Source organism: Ochotona curzoniae, unplaced genomic scaffold (assembly GCF_017591425.1).
Source record: "Ochotona curzoniae isolate NIBS_2020 unplaced genomic scaffold, NIBS_Ocur_1.0 contig_4514, whole genome shotgun sequence".
Classification (NCBI taxonomy): domain Eukaryota; kingdom Metazoa; phylum Chordata; class Mammalia; order Lagomorpha; family Ochotonidae; genus Ochotona; species Ochotona curzoniae.
Genome location: NW_024466312.1, coordinates 5,812,706 through 5,830,600, shown reverse-complemented (window position 1 = coordinate 5,830,600; position 17,895 = coordinate 5,812,706). Strand labels below are relative to the sequence as shown.

The following is a 17,895-nucleotide window of genomic DNA, read 5'->3' as shown; positions in this document are numbered from 1 at the left end:
AGGACTCTACTTCAATGGCTAAGTGTTAGGCTCCGAAAAGCCCTGATGTGGCAGGTGCTCTGTGGACCACACTTTTTGAGAAACACTGCTTGACCTGGAGAAAGTGTAGTGCATGACAATACAAGACAGGATGACCTTTACTTTCTACTTCACAAGAGGTTATCTGTCCTCTTGTGTCGAGCCCAGATTGCAGATCCAGCCTGTCGCAACAGGTTTCCAAGGAATATTGTAAAAATTATAAATTGCGAAGGTCACCCCACCATACAGCGGCAGTTGTGAAAGCATGCCACTGCCCAGGTTCTTGCCTTCTACAGAGATGACCTTCATGGAGGAAAACTTCAGAGAAAACCTTGCTGCTCTGGGGTCTGTGTGTTCTGGGAAAAAAGGCCCCCATGGGTTAGGATGATGCCTGTTGTCATTGGCTGAAGACTAACCCCCTCAGGCATCCTTCTGCATCTTACAATTAGTGGCCCACTCTATTTTCAGAACAACCTTGTGTAGTGGATTCTTTAAATATTACCACTTGCCGGGTGAGCGCACAGGTGATTAACTTGCCCAGGACTGTACAGGAAGCAGTGAGAGCAGGATTCAAATCCATCAAATCTGTTTTTCAGGAACACAAAACTTTTCATCTGGTAAACATGGGAGTCATTATGAGAAATTCACTCCCTGTACTTCTGGGTGTGCAAATCTGCTTGCATGGTCCCTCTAGAGTAGTCCTACCTCTCCCAGGCAGACTCTGCACAGGATCCAAAGTGTCCTTGCACTCATTTGTAATACGAACGATGAGGCAAAGGTCAAGCAATTCTTGCCCATTTGTTCACACATTCTCCCCCTGCAGACATATTGATGATATTTGTTAGTGAGAATGGATGCACAGGGTGGATGCCCAGGACACAGAACCAGGGGTTGAGATTGGGGGCACACATACCAGACCTGGGCATACTTGGTCCAGCAGGAGCACTGGATGGATCCTTCAGTTCTCCATAAATGTGTCATGGAACACATTGACTCTTCAGAGATTCAAGACACAGAGGTTGCAAAGACTGAGCAAAAGACTTAGCTTGAACGTGGGGCCTCAAAAGACCAATCCTGGGGTGAGGTTCTTCTGCTTTCTGGGGGATCCTGGGCCCAGATCTGAGGGGACACGGGCCAAGGAAGACAAGAGAAGAAATCATGCAAAGTCATCTTTTGTATATTCCATGTGAAGGCTCTGACTCTTCCCGTCTTTGTCCAGTGTCAAAGTCAAGAGGGATGATCAAACCACACTATGCAGGCACCTAGCACCCCAGTGTCTGCCCCTCCTCTTAGACCTCAGCTGAGCCCCAAGGGTGCTGCATCCACAGCTGTGAGTTTCACTCCCACTCAGCGTTTCCTGGGTGGGCCCAGTATTAGGTGCTGTGTCCGGGCCTGCCCTCAGTACTCTGCTAGGGAAGGAAGGAGGAGAAAGCATACAGGACAAGGATTACACACCACAGGCTCTATGCATTCACTGACATCCTCACAGGGGCCAGAGTGGTACCAGGCATTGGCTGGCAGCCTGGAAGACTTCCTAAAGGCCAGTATGTTAAAACTGGGGGTAAAGGGCCTTGTGTGGTAGCCTAGCAGCTAATATCCTCACCTTGCATGCACTGGGATCCCATATGGGAGCCAATTTTAATCCCAGCAGCCCAACTTCCTATCCAGCTGACTGCTTGTGGCCTGGGAAAGCAGATGAGAATGACCCAAAGCCTTGGGACACTGTACCTGTTTGGGAGACCTAGATGAGGTTCCTGGCTCCTGGTTTTGGATTGGCACAGCTCCAGCCATTGCATTCATTTGGGGAGTGAATCATCGGACAGATGATCTTCCTCTCTGTCTCTCCTCTTCTCTGTGTATCTAACTTTCCAATAAAATAAATACATCTTTAAAAAAAACTGGGACAAGAAAGTATCAACCTAGCATGCTGGAGGACAGAGGGAATATGGGGCCAGGGCACAGTAAGTCAAGGGCTCAGGGACTAGAGACCAGGGGCGTTGGAGGAGTCACCCACAGGCCAGCACTACAAAGTCAAGTGGGCTTGGCCAAAGCCAAGTTGGAGAAATGGGAAGAGTCAGGTGACACTGGACCTGGGTTCCCAGTATTTGGCCTCAGTTCTGAGGACCTGAGAGGAGCACCTGAGAGACCTTGGGTGTAGAGGAGGCTTTGGAGCAGATTGCTTCAGAGATTCACCTGCTACAGGATGGATGCTAGACAATAGAGAATGATGGGGTCTATTTACTATGGCGGAAAGAGGAGAGCGGTTGACCTGGACTGGGGAGGGTGTTATGGGTGACAGAAAGAATGTGATGTATAGTAGACATTCACTTGATAGAATGAACAGGATCGAAACCAATATTGGGTGGACAGTGGGGCTTGAAGCATGAAGTACCCATGCTCTGCACCCTTGCCTGTGCCCTCCTTTGGCCCAAGTGGCTGCACTTGTCAAGGTGATATCCACTGATTTTCCATATATGCAGGTTATTCAGAAAGTTGTTGGAGGAGTGGAATTAAAAGAGAAGTTTATTTTGGTGCAAAGAATGTTGAAATCCAGGTATTATTTTTAAATAATATGCATTTTCCACAAATAAAAAATATTTGACTTATTTGAGAGGCAAAGTTATAGAGAAAGACAGAAAGAGAGAGTCTTACATCTGTTGATTTATTCCCCAGATGGGCACAAGTGCCAAAGTTGGACCAGGCCAAAGCTGGGAGTATAGAACTCCCATTCAGTATTGCCCATGTAGGTGACATGGGGACTTAAATACTTGGGCCATCTTCCACTACTTTCCCAAGTGCATTAGCAAGGAGCTGGATGGGAAGTGGAGCAAGTGGAACTTGAATTGACAGTGGGGTGGGATGCCAGCATTTGCAGGCAGTGGCTTAACCCTCCATGCCACCTCATCAACCCCTTCTATGCACTTCTGAAGACCCCTCATAAATGGCTTGTGCAAGACTTTGCCCCTGATGCAAACCTGCATGTCCCCAGGGAGAAAATGAGATTGAGAGACAAAGTGGGAAGACCCCTTGGCTGCAAGGTCAACTGCCTCTGACCCAGGAGCCCACTGGAGAGTGCCAACACCTCTCTGCAGAGACCCTGTCCCAGGCTGTGCCCGTAGTCTCTCTCAGATTAGGAAAGGCCCACTCACTGCTAGGCATGGCTCTTGGGCAACCAAGAGCCCCTCTCCTACAAAACATGGGCCTCAAGGCTTCAGTCAGCAAGGGGCCCTATGTTAGAAAGGAAACAGGATGTATGTGGCCTCCACTGAAAAAGTACTTAAAGAATTTCAAGATGGTGTACCCCATGGACAATAGTTGATACTTGGGGCTCATGGAGGCCATGAATCCAAATCCCTATGTGCAGCCAGCAGTATAGGCTGACCGAGATAGAACCTGAATAGCCATTTCTGAGCTGATTCAAAACACACACCTCTTCTGTGGGGGGTGAGGGAGGGGGGTCACAGAATTCACAAACACATTTTCCCCACCCAACATCTTTGCTGGGTTCCCCTCACAGCGGCTAGAATATTCCTCCAAGGATCACCTTCTCTGGTAGGGACTTGGCCACACTCAGCTCTATCAGCTTCTTTAGGTTGTGGTGGGGGTGACCTCACCATCCCCTGGGAGGCAGACTCAACAGCTGCCCTCTCCCCCATACACAGGGTTTTGCAGCTATAGTGGACCAGGGTTCTGGTGCGACGTTGCTGACATTGTATGCTCTTGCTTCTCTGGGCATCGGTTGCTCAGGAACCTGCAAAGGAGGCCTTAGGGACCACCTTACTGCACAGGTGCTAGGATTTTTTTTTTTTAAGATTTATTTTTATTGCAAAGTCAGGAATACAGAGAGGAGGATCTTCAGTCCAATGATTCACTCCCCAAGTGACCGCAACAGCTGGAGCTGAGCCAATCCAAAGCCAGGAGCCAGGAACTTCCTCCAGGTCTCCCACGTGGGTGCAGGGTCCCAAAGCTTTGGGTCATCCTCTACTGCTTTCCCAGGCCACAAGCAGGGAGCTGGATGGGAAGCAGGGCCGCTGAGATTAGACCCGGTACTCACATGGGATCCCGGCACATTCAAGGTGAGGACTTTAGCAGTTAGGCCACTGCGCCGGGCCTAGGTGTTAGGATTCTAAGTAGATGGTGTCAACAGCCCAGCAGGCTGGTGCAGGAGCCTGGGAGTCAGAAGTGCCAGGATTGGAAACCGAGAACCGGGAAGGCAGGAGAGCTGAAGTGTTTGGCAGTGCAGCTACCCCAACCCAGCAGGTGCTCTGTGGCCCCTGGGCAGCTGCAACTCCCCAGCTTTGGCCCCCCAACATCCCACACCCCAGCGTGCTTTTCAAAGCCTCTTTGTTTTGCACACTGGGACTAGCCAGTCAGGATCTGATAAGGCCCTCCTTGGGGAGATAGCAGCCCCACCCTGCGGTCCATGCCGCCCTGAGCCTCACCCAGCCTCCTCGCACGCACACATGTGCACACAGGCACCCAGCCCACCTGACAGACACCTGACCTGCCCCCAGCTGCCACAGAACTTGATCTCTGGGCTGGTCCGACAGCCCATTTCAGAACTTCTCCTTTTGCACCCACAGAACCAGCCCCAGGGAAGCAGCACTCCCAACCAAGAGAAGCAGGGCCTGGTGCCTCTGCTAGGGGCTCCCATGGCTGGAGTCCAGCCTTCGGGGCTTCCTGCCTGGGGCGTTTGACGCCAGGCTTTCAGTTCCGCTCCTGTTGGGGGGCACAGTTTTCCCTTTCACCTCCCAGTTCCACTGCTGGTACTTTCAGCTGCAGCTGCACAGGTACCTAATTCCTGAATATGCCTTGAACTTGCCCTCCATTCTTCCACTCCTGGCAGATCATGCACCTGTCATTGACCATGTCACACACCTAAAAACCCAGAAGCCACCTCCAGGAAGTCTGGTCCTTAAACACCCTTCCCTGCCCTGTCCCTCACTCAGCTCTTCCTCCAGGGTCAAACTCTACCCAGCCTCCTTCCCAATGGAATCAGGAGGCTGCCAGAGGGCCGCACCCCACCCCCATCATTTTCTTTCTTTCTTTCTTTCTTTCTTTCTTTCTTTCTTTCTTTCTTTCTTTCTTTCTTTCTTTCTTTCTTTCTTTCTTTCTTTCTTTCTTTCTTTCTTTCTTTCCTTCTTTCTTTCTTTCTTTTTTTCTTTCTTTCTTTCTTTCTTTTTTCCTCTTTCTTTCTTTCTTTTTTTCTCTTTCTTCTTTCTTTCTCTCTTTCTCTCTTTCTTTCTTTCTCTCTCTTTCTTTCTCTCTCTTTCTTTCTTTCTTTTTTCTCTTTCTTCCTTCCTTCCTTTCTTTCTTTCTTTCTTTCTTTCTTTCTTGCTTTCTTTCTTTTTCTTTCTTTCTTTCTTTCTTTCTTTCTTTCTTTCTTTCTTTCTTTCTTTCTTTCTTTCTTTCTTTCTTTCTTTCTTTCTTTCTTTCTTTCTTTCACACATTTTACCCTGCACACAACCTCTGGGTTGGGCAGGCTGCAGATGCTGCACTAGGCTCTCTTTTAAACAGACTTCCTGTTTCCAGTATCAGACCAGGATAGCATTTTGGGCAACCTTTCCCATGGAGGACATCTGTTTCTCAGTTGAGTCTTCAGACGGTTGCAGGCTGTTAATGCAGCTGTGTGAGAGATCCCCAGGTAGAATAGGCCTGGTCAAGCTCTTCCTGGATTCCTGACTCACAAAACCATGAAAATAAAACCCTTCTGGAGTCACTGCTTACTTGCCAGTGGTAACAAGAACAAAGGGCAGGAAGGAACTTGGCACTGATGAATCCATCTCCCGGGAGTCTCCAGAGACCTTTAACACAATTTAATGCAATGGCTTTAAAAGTGGATCCTGCACGCAGCCTCATGGTGCAGCAGATTAAGCTGGCATTTCACACACACACGTCCCACATTGGAGTGCCAAGGTCCAAGTTCCACCTCTGCTTTTAACCCAGCCTCCTGCTAATGCACACTCTGGGAGGCAACAAATGCTGATTCAAGTACTTGGGTTCCTGCCACCCATGTGGGAGACCTGGATGGAGTTGCTGGCTCCAATCTTTGGCCTGATCCAGCCTTGTTTGTGGGCATTTGGGGAATGAACCACCTAATGAAAGATCTCTTTTTCAGTGGTTTTTTAACAAGTAAATAAGAAGACACTAACATGGTATACACTTGGAGTAGGTGGACCAGGAGACAAAGGGAAGGGTGGGAGAGCACATGCCTCCATATTCAGACTAGCAGAAGACAGTGTGCACCTGCTCTTCTGGCAGGTTCTTCGATGAGAGCAAACTCTTGTGGCAGTTCTGGAACGAAGCTGGGAGATTTGGGTGGTGGATTGTACATGGATAAGTGGAGAGAAGTGGTATTGGAGGTTAAAAACCCTACTGTTAGAGGCTGAAGAAAATGCTCAAAGGTCAGTGCCAGACCCAAGGAGGGGGTTAGAGATTCCTGTGGACAGTTGCTGGCCATATTTGTACAGAGGGCCCCTGTAGGCAGAAAACTCAGGGCCTCAGCAAGGAATCATAAAGATGAATCAGAAAACACCTGGTTACACTAATAAACTCCAGGTGCACCTGTATCTGGCTTCTGCACACACCTCTGAATGCCCGACATAGAGAAACTCAGAGGAAAGCAACCAGGTACACAATAGGGAAAGGGTGTGGCTTAGAGGAGTGGTTGGGAGTGCAGAGGTAGAAAGGTGAGTGTGAGGACAAGTTTCTTGTATTCAATCTCCTAACTTACAGAAGCAATAAATGTGCCTGATCAGAGAAAAACAGTAAGTTTTCAGTGGAAAATCCTTCCAGACACCACTTCAGCCAAGCAGTCAGTTAATTAATGTCATCAAAAACATGTATTGATACCATAGATTCCATAGTCTGATACCCTAGGAAGGGTGTAAGACCTCCATGTTGTCTTTCTCAATATGAAAAGCTTGTCCCAACCTTGAGAGATGTCTAAACAAACCTAGGTTAAAGAGTGGCTTTACAAAATGGCTGAAAGTTCTCTTTAAAAAGAGGCAAGGTCACGAATGCCAGGAAGGACTCAAGAACTGCCACCAAGTGAAGTACACTAGAAGGCATAACAGTGAACTGCCCTTTGGGGGGTCCGGATTAGGCACTGGAGCAGGAAAGGATATTTGTGCACAAATCTGGAAAAATCTAAATTCTGTTCTTTTGTTACTAGGGCTTCATTACCCAAATTAGATTTTTGGTTTTGGTGAATTATTGCGTGGTCATGTTAAATGTCGATCTAGGCAGTACCTAGGAGAAGAGTTCACAAGAATTCTCAGTACTCTATTTGTGACTCCTAAGTCCATTCACTGTTAATTCAAAAATGTAGTAGCAGAAAAAGATCTCAAAGGAGTGGACCCCTCTACCACACCTGAGTCCAAGGCAACTTCTACATTCACCAGACAGATGCAAAGGGCTTGACACCCTTAGTGAGAAGGGGCCTCTGGTCAGAAATGAATTGGAAAGGGTATGAGAAATGAGATAAGATATGAAGTAATTTTTAAAAAGCGATGCTTACTTTTTTGGGACTTAATGAGCTGCCACGCAAAATTCTTGGAGTGTTCTAGGTCATTTGAAGTTCACCACCTTTGAGATAGGTATGGAAGTTCTTCCTGTTTACAGATGTGAAGCCTGGCTGTTATAGGAGGGAAGAAATGAAAGCACACTGCCCATAGTTGTTGGGGTTCTATCTAGCAAGAGCTCTTTCCTAACCATTCCATTATACTGAGGGATGGCTTTGTTCAGTTCATAATTCAGGCTTTCTGAACTGGGGTAGGTAAGAGACCTAGGTAAGGAACCAGGAGGCTGAGGTGGAGGTTGGAGGCAGAAGGAAGGGGATGGCCCAAGATGGGGCCAAAAACTGGTGCTGTCCATGGTGCTGGTTGGAGAGAGGGCAGTGGAGCTGGAGAGCTGGCAGGAAATGGCGAAGCGGAAACCAGTAGCTTCCACAGGGAAGGAGTGCTAGTCAGACTAGAAGAAAATGCACAGTTAGATGGGGTGACAATTCTTCAATCAATGAGGACAAATCAAGAGATGGAGAAACTTCTAGTTTGGGAGACTGGAGTTGAAGTAAGAAATTGCATGTAATAGCCAGTGAGGGAGAGATGTGTCCTCATGTCTGCCTTGCCACTAGTAGAGTGTAGCCATACTGGCTGCCATCAATTGGCAAACAGTCATTGAGTTCTCTACTGTTTTGTTGGCTCTGCCAGTTCACTCTATCTGCTTCTTTATGACATAATAACTAAAGGTTCAGGCCTGGTACAATGCAAGCATCCAGGACCCTGCTTCAGCTCGAAGGCTGGAGATGTTCCTTCTCTCAGATCATCACCCAGACCTTAGTTGTTGGGTATTTTGGACACCATCTTCTTTTATGTCCATTTCACAAGTGAGGAATGTGAGATTTGGGGAGGTTTAGCAATGGGCAGATATTGCTGAGCAATTAAAAGTTGGGAATGAACTTGAACTTGGGTTTTAGGAACAAACTTCATGTTATTTTCATTTTCTTTCCACTTCCCTACCATTATTCTGAATGTCTTTTTCCCCTGCGATGGGGGCAATGAATAGAGGAAGTCAGTTATTTAGGTGACTTAGGTTGGCATTTGGGGTGTTAAAATTCTATTAGGGGATCCAAAAAGAACTGAGTTTCCCCCCTTTGAATTCTCTTGCCATCTGGCAGTCTACTCCAAAATTTCCATCAGTTTTGTGACTTTGGAATCCCTTTAGGCTGGAGGTACCCCCCTCATTTGTCACAGCCTCTAGCTCCAATAGTTTCTGGGAACCATACCTTTTGATGTAGACACTGCTCCATGTCTGTGCCCAGCTCCAGTCATGAACTAACCAAGGGACTTGGTTACCTGGTTACTTGGTTAACCTTTCCCTCTGCACTCTCTAGGCTGAGCTGAGCTGATCTATCCCATGTACTCTTGAGGTCAAGAATTTTAGTGAGAAGCCTCACCTCCTTCCCCCAGGGATGTCTTGGATGCAGCCCTATCTCAGAGCCAGCCCTCAATACAGTCCATCTCCAAGCACAGGCTGGTGGCAGGGTGCTCTCTCACTGGTCTGAGACTGCAGGACATCTCTCATCTATCTCTACCTCAGAAAAGCAGAGCAAGCTCCTCCTTGGAGAAACAAAGGAGAAGGACGTGAAGAAAAGGATTTCCCACTCCTTCCTGGGGGGTGGGGGCGGCAGGTGCACAGGAGCTGATGGGTGGGGTAGGAGCACAGGTGGCTGAGCAGCTTATTTGCAGGGATCACCTCCTTAGCAGGTGACGTACTTGGATTGAGTATCTGACTGGTGATTGCTTTGCACCATGTCTGATCATTCAATCTTCACACCCACTTAATGAAGATTATCCCAGGCCATGGATGAGGAGACCGAAGTTCAGAGTGGTCACATGACTTACCCAAGGTCGGAGAACCAGTAAGCAAGAACTCAGAATTAACCTCAGGGTTGTCTGAGTTCCCAGCCCAGAGTCTCCTGTATGCTGTGAGGTGTGTGGGAAGACACTTAATGGGGGGAGGCTTAGGAAAGTTTTTTTTGGGGGGGGGTCAAGTGCTGAAACCAAAATCACTGAGTGTGCTTTAACTTTCTCACTCCCCAGTCTCATTTTCCAGCCTGGGGGTAACTGAAGCTGTTCTCTGCTGCACCCCCATTGTTTTCCTTTCTTCCACAACCCGGCCTTTCCCTATTTCCAAAGTCAACACCCACCTTTCTTCACAGCCTTTAACCAGAGAGCATCTTCCCTTACTGTGTGTCTGGGGTCGAGGGAGGTTGTGATCACCCAAGATTCAGCATCTGTTGGGCCCTGTGGGTTCTGGGATCCTGACAAGGGGACTTCCAAAGCAATCCTGTTTCCTCTTGCCCCTCATTAGACCCAGTTCCTTGCCATGCCTCATTCCACACCCTAAGCAAAGTCCAGCTGGCAGTCCTTTCCTGGGGACTCCCCTGTGTCAGCCGAGGTCATTAGCTCACAGGGCTTCCAGGGGAAAGCTAGGGTTTCACTGCAGCAGAGCCCACTGGAGCCCTGCTAAGAGGAAACACCATTTTTATCCCTGGTCCCAAGCCCAGACTCTTCCAAGGATTGAGCAGATGAGACACTCCTTAGTGACCAGACACAAGGACACAAGGAGTTTCTCCCGCCTTGGGATTTTCTTGCTGAGATTTCTGAGGCTGGTATCAAACCCTCCCTCAGAGTTGCTGTTCCTTGTCTCTTTGCAGTCTCAGAAAAGACAGCTGCTTGAGATCCAGCTGAATCAAAAAAGAAGTCTGGAAAGAACAAAAAGAAAATCATCCAAGAAAATAGAAACAGCATTAAAAAAAAAATATGTCCAAAGCACAGCTTTCAGATTCTGAGAGTCCTGGTTAAACTTCAGAGGTGCCTGCTGAGCTCCACGTTCCTTGGTTCCAAGAAAACCCCAGTCCAATTTGTGCTGATGTCACCTAGCAGAGGCCCCTTGGCCTGCCCCTGACCCCAGTCCTGTCCGCCTCGGGCCGTGTGATCTACAAGGCCAAATGAGAACACTTTGTCCTCTCGGGCTGTTTTGCACAGATCAGAGGTCAATGCCAACTCTTCCGCAATGATACCTTATTTTCTAGGTTTACTGTAGGTTTCGGTAAGCTTGCTCTTCCTAATATGTTTCATGACCCTCTAACCTTAGGGGGTCAAAACTCACTTCCTGGACAACAAAGCATGTTGAGCTGCTCTAAGTGAGCTTTGAGATGTCTTCACCCACAAGACACACACACATGGCAAATGAACAAGTGGGCTTCCTCCCAGTTCATGTTACATTATTTTTCCTCCCTACAGATCCCTTCACAACAGCCATTCACCTTGATGTTCTCCATGAAGAATTGCCCCTAAGACAAAATGCCAGCCTCCTTTCCCTAGAGCAAAGAATCAATTTGCAAAGCAACAAGCAAATTAGAAGTTACCAAGTCTGCTACTTCTTAAAAAAGATTCATTTTATTTATTTAAAAGGCAGCATTAGAGAAAAAAGAGAGAGAGAGAGAGAGAGAGAGATCTAACATCTGTGGGTTTATTTCCCAAATGACCGCAAACTGCCAGGGTTGGGCCAGGCTGAAACCGAGAGCCAGAGCTTTATAGCAGTCTGCCACATGGGGCAGGGGTCCAACACTTGGGCCATCTTCTGCTGCTTCCCTGCAGGGGCTGTACTGGATGTAGAGCATCAGGGACTGCAATCAGTGCCAAGTGGGATGCCAGATGGTGGCTGGCTGCACCACCGTGCTCAACCCTACCTCCCCCAGCGGCTGTTTTTAAGTAGACCAGTGTAATCACAAAGAATGAGGCTCTGGCTGAAGATCTGACGGTACCAGTAAGTATCCCAAAAGGCTCCCATTTGGGGAATCACTCTGTCAAGTAACTTTCTGTGAGTCTGATCGTGAACTAAAGTCATAATTCCTGGAGCCTCAGACAACTAGGGAAGTGTTTACACCGAGTCGCGATTGGTAGAAGTTCACAGTTGCTAGCAGCAGGGAGAAACAGAGAATCCAAACTGCAGGCTCTGAGAGTAGGTGGTGCATTCGCGGTCTCTGAGCTTTGGCTCTTTCGGGCTGCCGTCGTTGTCCTGGGATACCAGGAGACGCCGAGTCTGGTGCGTCTTGTATCTAGGGAGACGGCAATAAGGTGGTGTGAGTGCCGAGCGTTGATCCTAGGATCCCAGGGAGCTGCGCAAGTGGCCAGGGAAGTTATCTGTCCCGGGAAACAGCCTGTTCCAGGAACTAAGGCCAGAGACTTGTGGGACTGAGACTTAGAATAATCAGATGGGAGGGGGGAAGGGAGGGAGGGCACGAGGCTCCCAGTATATTTTCCCTTGCTTCTTTTTCACCTTTTCCTTTCTCCCTCAACTTTACAAGACTCTGCCAAAAAACAAACAAACAAAACAAAACAAAAAAACACCTTTAGGTTTTCCGTTGATCGGTTTGGGGATTTTTGTTTTGTTTAGTTTTTGTCGGAGAGTAGGCAGATAAAGGAAGTTTGGGGGAGCGGCTGGGAGGGGGGAAAACTGAAGCTCGAGATAAAAGAAAGAAAAGAAAATGGATCAGAGCACCTGGGCTGCCCAGTCTCGTCACAGTGACTGCGGAAGTGTCTTTTGGAAGAGCATGCTTCTGTGCACGTTGTTAGTGAACCGAGTCTGTTCAGAGCTTGTGGTGCCCATCTGGGAGACTAAGGATGCGCGGAGGGAGTCACTGGTCTGTCCCCAAACGCCTGTGAGCTGCGCTGGGCCAGCTTTGCACCCCATTGTCCCCCGTATTTCTTGCATCTTTTCGTGTGCCCAGTGGAGATCGCAAGGGGTGGTTGTTTGTAGCCTAGCAAGGCTGTGAAACCAACAAGGGCTGAAAAGTCCTGACTGCTCCTCTCTGCCTCCCCAGCTTTCATTTCTTTAATCCCCCCTGAACATCCACCTCACACTCATCCTTCCAAAGTGGGAGCTTTTCCTCTCTTGTCCAGTGTCCAGCACAACACCTGGTCCCTACTGGGCATTCAGTGCTCTGGAGTGAACACGTGAATGAAAGAATGAATGAATCTAGGAAAAACCTAAATCCACCCAATCTCTCTCTGACTAGGGAGTCAGGGGCACAGGAGGGGGCAGGATGTGGGTGGGAGAGAGCATCGGATGGGAGTGTGTGAATTCCCCGCCATCCAGTCCGTGACTAAGCCATCGTTAGAACCAGCAGCTGAAGCACAAGCTAGAAAAGTTCATTTTAGGCCAAGCAGCAGGCAGGTCATATGAAAACATAAACTGATGCAAGGGCTACAGTCTCTATAAAGGTTTCACAATGGTACCTGGCACAAGAGTTCTCTGCAACCGTCACAAGATAGCATCAAGGTTTATTTAAATGGTGATCCAAAGAAATGAGGGAGGCTACTGAGCAATCTACTGTGTGTGTGTGTTTAGGATGGCTCCAAAGGGAGCATAAAGGAAAATGAGAGCAGAAGCTTTGGAGGTGGCTGGTGGGACAGAGCTGCATGTCCCTTCCATAAGTGCATGTGTAGAACTGGCCTTTGAGTGTCTCAGGCTGGAAACTGCTGTCCCTACTGCAGGCTGCCAAGTCACTCTTGGGAGGGATGCCAGTGGGGGGCCAGCTAAAAGAAGAGGGGTCTTGAAGGTGAGGGAACCAGAGGCAGTCTGAGCCATTTGGGGTCTCTTAAAGCGAGGCCACGCCCCCTTTGAAGCATTTGGCAAAAGCTGTGGATGCTCTTCTGGGAGCACAGGATATGATTTATATTCTTGACACCAGCATGTAATTTGCATATGCAGATTCCCAGCTGCGGGCATTCCTTTCTGCCTTTTTGTCCTTCAAGCAATGCGATGTTTACCCTGAACCTGGATTACAGGTAGTGGGTGCTCTGGTCGAAGAACCCAGGAAACCCAGTCTCCTGTGCCTCTTCCTTGCTTCTTACCTTCTCCTCCAAGGAGGCAGGACGCATTCAGAGGAAACAAGAGCAATAAAGGTAACCCCTGTGCTGTCAGCCATGTGCTTGCTGGGTAAAGGCCACGGAGAGGCATGGTAGTGCAAGTCTTACCCCAAATCCAGAGATCTCCCTCAGGCAAAGCCCCAGATCCATATCTTGTCTCATGGCTCCTGGTGCCGGGGCTGGGAACAGGCCCCCTCCCCGATAACAGTGATGCCCACAACGAGTATCTCCCCTCTTTCCCCTCTCCCCTGCGCTCTCCTCTCAACTACACACTCACACCTGGATCAGGCAGGAACTCCAAAGTGCTCCCCACCCACCCTGCTTGTGGTCTTGACCTTGCATTGCAGGTGTGCAATGTTTGTCCAGGCATCGCCAAGGACCAGAGAGAGCAGAGATTGCTCCCGAAACTTGGATGGGTCCTGCCTGGGTACCAGCACAGTGCCTATCCCCAACCTCGATGGCAGCAGTGTTGCTATGAGTGTCTGCAGCAGCGGTGGCGGCAGCACCCAGGTGAGGTGGGCAGGGCAATGGGGGCAAGAGCACCTGTATTCACCACAGGACTAGATGCTGCAGAGAGAAGGGGCTCCACACACACTTGTCGGCTGGGAGCAGTGAGCATGCAGTGAGGGGCTGTGGGGCATAGGAGAGCTCCTGAGAAGGGTAAATGGGATGCTAGCCAAGTAGTCAGAGTTTCTCTCTGCCCTCAGACAGCTCTTGTGGCCTTGATGCCTGGGACTTTGTGATTTATCATCAAACAACATAATGATGTTGTTGACATTGTGCAGTTCTTCCAGTTCTCTCCCTGGTGGGGTGTGGGGGTGATGTGGCATAGGATGCAGAGTGAGTCTGTGTCACAGACAGTGTGTGTCTCCTCAGTTGTGATGATGGTGGCCTGTGCCTCTTTGTGCACAGGGGACTGTATCTGGGGAGGCATGCAACCGCTCCCTCAGGGCTGCTCAGGCTGGTTGGCGTTTGGATTCACTCACTGCCCTTCCCATGCTGCTCCATGCTGGTAGAAGATTGACGGGTGGTGGAAGGTGTTAGTTATTTAAAAAGGGTTAGAGTTCTAGTTCTAGTTCATAGGATATTATGATATTTTATGCGCAGCTAATTCCCGCAACCTGGTTCTTTACCGTGAGCTGAAAACACCAGACACAACGAGGTATCTTAGGAGGTTTATTCCAGCGGGGCAGGAACAGGGTGGAGGTAGTGGAGATCAGAAAAGGGGAAGGGGAAGGGGAGGAGGGGAAGGGAGGCCGGAAGAAGAAAGAAGATAAGAGAAAGAGCAAAGAAGAGAGAGAGAGAGCTGCACCTGGGGCCTTTTCGTCTGCCAGGTGTGGGGGGTGAGGATTGGGAGGGATTGAGGGCAGGCCCCAGGGGATTGGTGCCTACAGGTGAATGCCTGAGGATGATTGGTGAATGGGTGGGGTTGGGGAAGGGGCTGGAAGATTGGGGGTGCGATTCTCAGGTGGAATGCCAGGTTACATCTGATTGGTGGATGGCGGCGTGAATTTTGAATTTCGTGAGCTGTGAGGAAGAAGGAATGGCGCCAGGTCCAGGGTGGGATATTCGAATAACTCCTTACAGAAGGAGAAATGGGAAACTTTTTCTTCCTCTCTCTGCTCTGAAAGCATCTCCTTCAGCCCCTCTCCCTTAGCTCTGCATTCTATCTGACAGATCTAAGGGCTCCAGCCACCCATTCAATGAGGCGTTCAGTCACATCTTGGTGCCGCTAACTCAGTTACTGTACTACCCTTTTGATCATGCATGAGAATTCTTTGCCTTAAAACAGAGTGACTTCTGTTCTCTTTGTTGGACCCTAACTAATGCATCAAGTGATATCACAATAAATCTCCTTCCCACATCCCTGTCACCTTCCCTCCATGCGTGAATTGGGAAAGATGCGCTCCTGTTGCCCATCCCATACTATTTAGGTGACCCAAAATCCAAGTGCCCTAAGTGGGAGGGTTGGCTGTTTTGCTCACCATTGTGGTTCTAGCATCTAGCTCTGTATCTGGTGCATGGCAGGTTGCCAATTGATATTTGTTGAATAGATGGGCACACCCTTGCATTATATAACAATGGAAAAGCAATACTTAGTCAAACGGAAGACAAGAAAGCAATGCATTAAGCCATGATAGTGGTGATGGTGGTAGGAAAAGGCATCCTCTGCCTTCCTGTGCTTCGTGGCTTTCCATTCCTCTCCAAAGTTCCCTCCTGGGAAAGAGAGTGGCCACGGATCTGCCTCTGGAAACACTTTGCACTGGAGACAGGAAGCATTGGCATACTGCCCCCTGGCATTGCCAGGAGCATCTTGGAGTGGCTCCAGAAGTCGGGACATGTGGGGGAGGTGGATTGCAGGCAAATTAGCTCCTTCTTCTGCTCTGCCAGTCAAGTGCAGGGTGCAGAGGGGACAGTGAAGCAATCCTGTGGTCTGGAAAGGAACCAGGGATGGACAAGTTCCACTAGGAGAGGATTCAGGAGGGAGAAGTTGGAGGAAAGTGAAGAAGAGGAGGAATAGGCACCTGCTGGAGAAGTGGCTAGGGATGCTCTGAAGCTCCGCACAGGCCGACCAAGGCTGCATTCGGGTGCCAGATGTGATGACCTAGTGTGGTGGTCTGAGGAAGGCTTTGGGGTAGCAGGAACTATAGCTGACAAATAGTTCCAATGATCTTAGAAGAAATAACACCCATCAAGTGCTTTGCTTTCTCTCTCCAAACCACACCCCACCCCAGGGGTGGATCTCTGGCCATCCTGTAAGCATCTGCACCCTAACCTCCAGCGTCTCCTTTCTTCTCCCCTTCTCCTCACCACCTTAACAGCCTGCCAATTGCACGAACACTCAGGTGTGCGTCTTGAGGAAACAGAACAGAGTGAGGAAGAGGATCGTCTGGGGCATCGAGGTGGCTGAGGAGCTGCAGTGGAAGGACTGGGAACTGGGCAAGGAGATCACCCGGAACCTGGTTCTGAAAAATCTCTCCTCGAAAATCCAGAAGATGAAATACAGGTAGCAGGGGCCTGGCCCCTAAGCCCTCAAGCTCCCTAAAACAGGCTCTGCTTCAAAGCACTTTTAACATTCTGGGGGTGGGAATCAGGGGACTGTTAAGTGCATGTGGCCAGAGGAAGTCATGAATAATAAGAGAGTTCGCAGCTCGCCTTTTTCTTCTTGTCCATCCCTCCTGCGTGGAAACCTCCCCACCCCAGAGACCCAGTGTCCTGGCATTTCTATGCATGATTTGCTTGCTTTTCTCAAATGAACTTCACAACCAATGTTTGCACCTTTAGATGATATGGTTTAGTTTTTTGTCTTCTGAAAAAAAAAAATCCAGGTGTATGGAATGTAATCCTTATTTAAAATTTTTGCTTATTTTCATTTGTGTGTTTGAGAAAGAAAATTCTTTATCTGCTGATTTATTACCAAAATGCCTGTAATGGTTAGGACTGGACCAGGCTGAAGTCAGGAACCTGAAATTCTGTTCAGGTCTCCCACATAGGTGTCAGGGACCCAGGTCCTCGGGCCATCATCTGCTTTCTCCCAGGGTGCATGTTAGCAGGAGACTGAATTGGAAGCTGAATAGCTGGGGACTTGAACCAGGCACTCCAGTAAAGGCGACTTGAGTGCTGTGCCCAACACCCGCCCCAGTGATTCTGTTATTTCGGTCAGTACCATTGGTTAAGCAGAATCACCTGAATGCAGCATGGTTCACCATGGTCTCGTGTTCCACCAGCTGCCTGGGCTGCACCGGATCAATCTAGTCAGTTGTCAAAAGGCCTGTGCATTTGCTCCCAGTTTGGGATCACAGCAACCTTCGTGGGTATAAGAGGTTCTCTGAGGCTGACACGCAGGAATCCGGTCACTAAGGCTGGGGTGACCGAGCTGTTTGCCTGCATCCCTGAGTCTGTGTGTTCGCACCCACGGTAGAGGAGAGTGCTCGTCTCTCACTGTTCTTGCCAATGGTAGCTGGTGTTAGCATTCACAGCTTCTGCCAAGAGTGAGAACTTGTTGTGTTTCCACGATTACTGATTCTCCTGACCGTATTAATGAGATTGGGTGTTTCTTCATAGGTCAATGGCTATTGAGAAATTCATCTTCAAATCTAGGCCTGTTTGTTCTTCTGTATGTGTGTATGTGAAATTGGCTTGCCTGCCTTCCTTCCTTCCTTCCTTGCTTCCTTCCTTCCAAAGTAAAAATTCTCTTCCTGGATTCCAATGCTCCACTCACCTGTGACTTGGTTTTCCTCTCTTTATTGTGTCTTTTGAAGAGAAGTTCTTAATTTCAAAGGAATCAAATTTATCCATCTTTTCCTTTTATGGTTGGTGCCTCTTTGTGTCTCGTTTAAAGAACTCCTTTTTACTCCTAGGTCATGAGGTATTTTTCTATGGCATCTTATAAAGACTTTAAAAAATTAATTGTGACTTTCATATTTGTCTTTTATCT

The 17,895-nt window shown here is 48.7% G+C and overlaps 1 protein-coding gene across 1 annotated transcript in view; it reads left to right on the top strand.

Moving 5' to 3' along the window:
* Positions 1-13,811: 13,811 nt before the first annotated feature.
* The window catches only part of CFAP65 (cilia and flagella associated protein 65), a 31,135-nt gene continuing 27,051 nt past the window's right edge, over positions 13,812-17,895 (top strand). Inside the window, exons 1-2 of the mRNA XM_040986443.1 lie at positions 13,812-13,967; positions 16,280-16,464. Of these exons, the coding sequence (XP_040842377.1) occupies positions 13,812-13,967; positions 16,280-16,464 (341 nt within the window). The remainder of the gene's footprint in view (positions 13,968-16,279; positions 16,465-17,895) is intronic.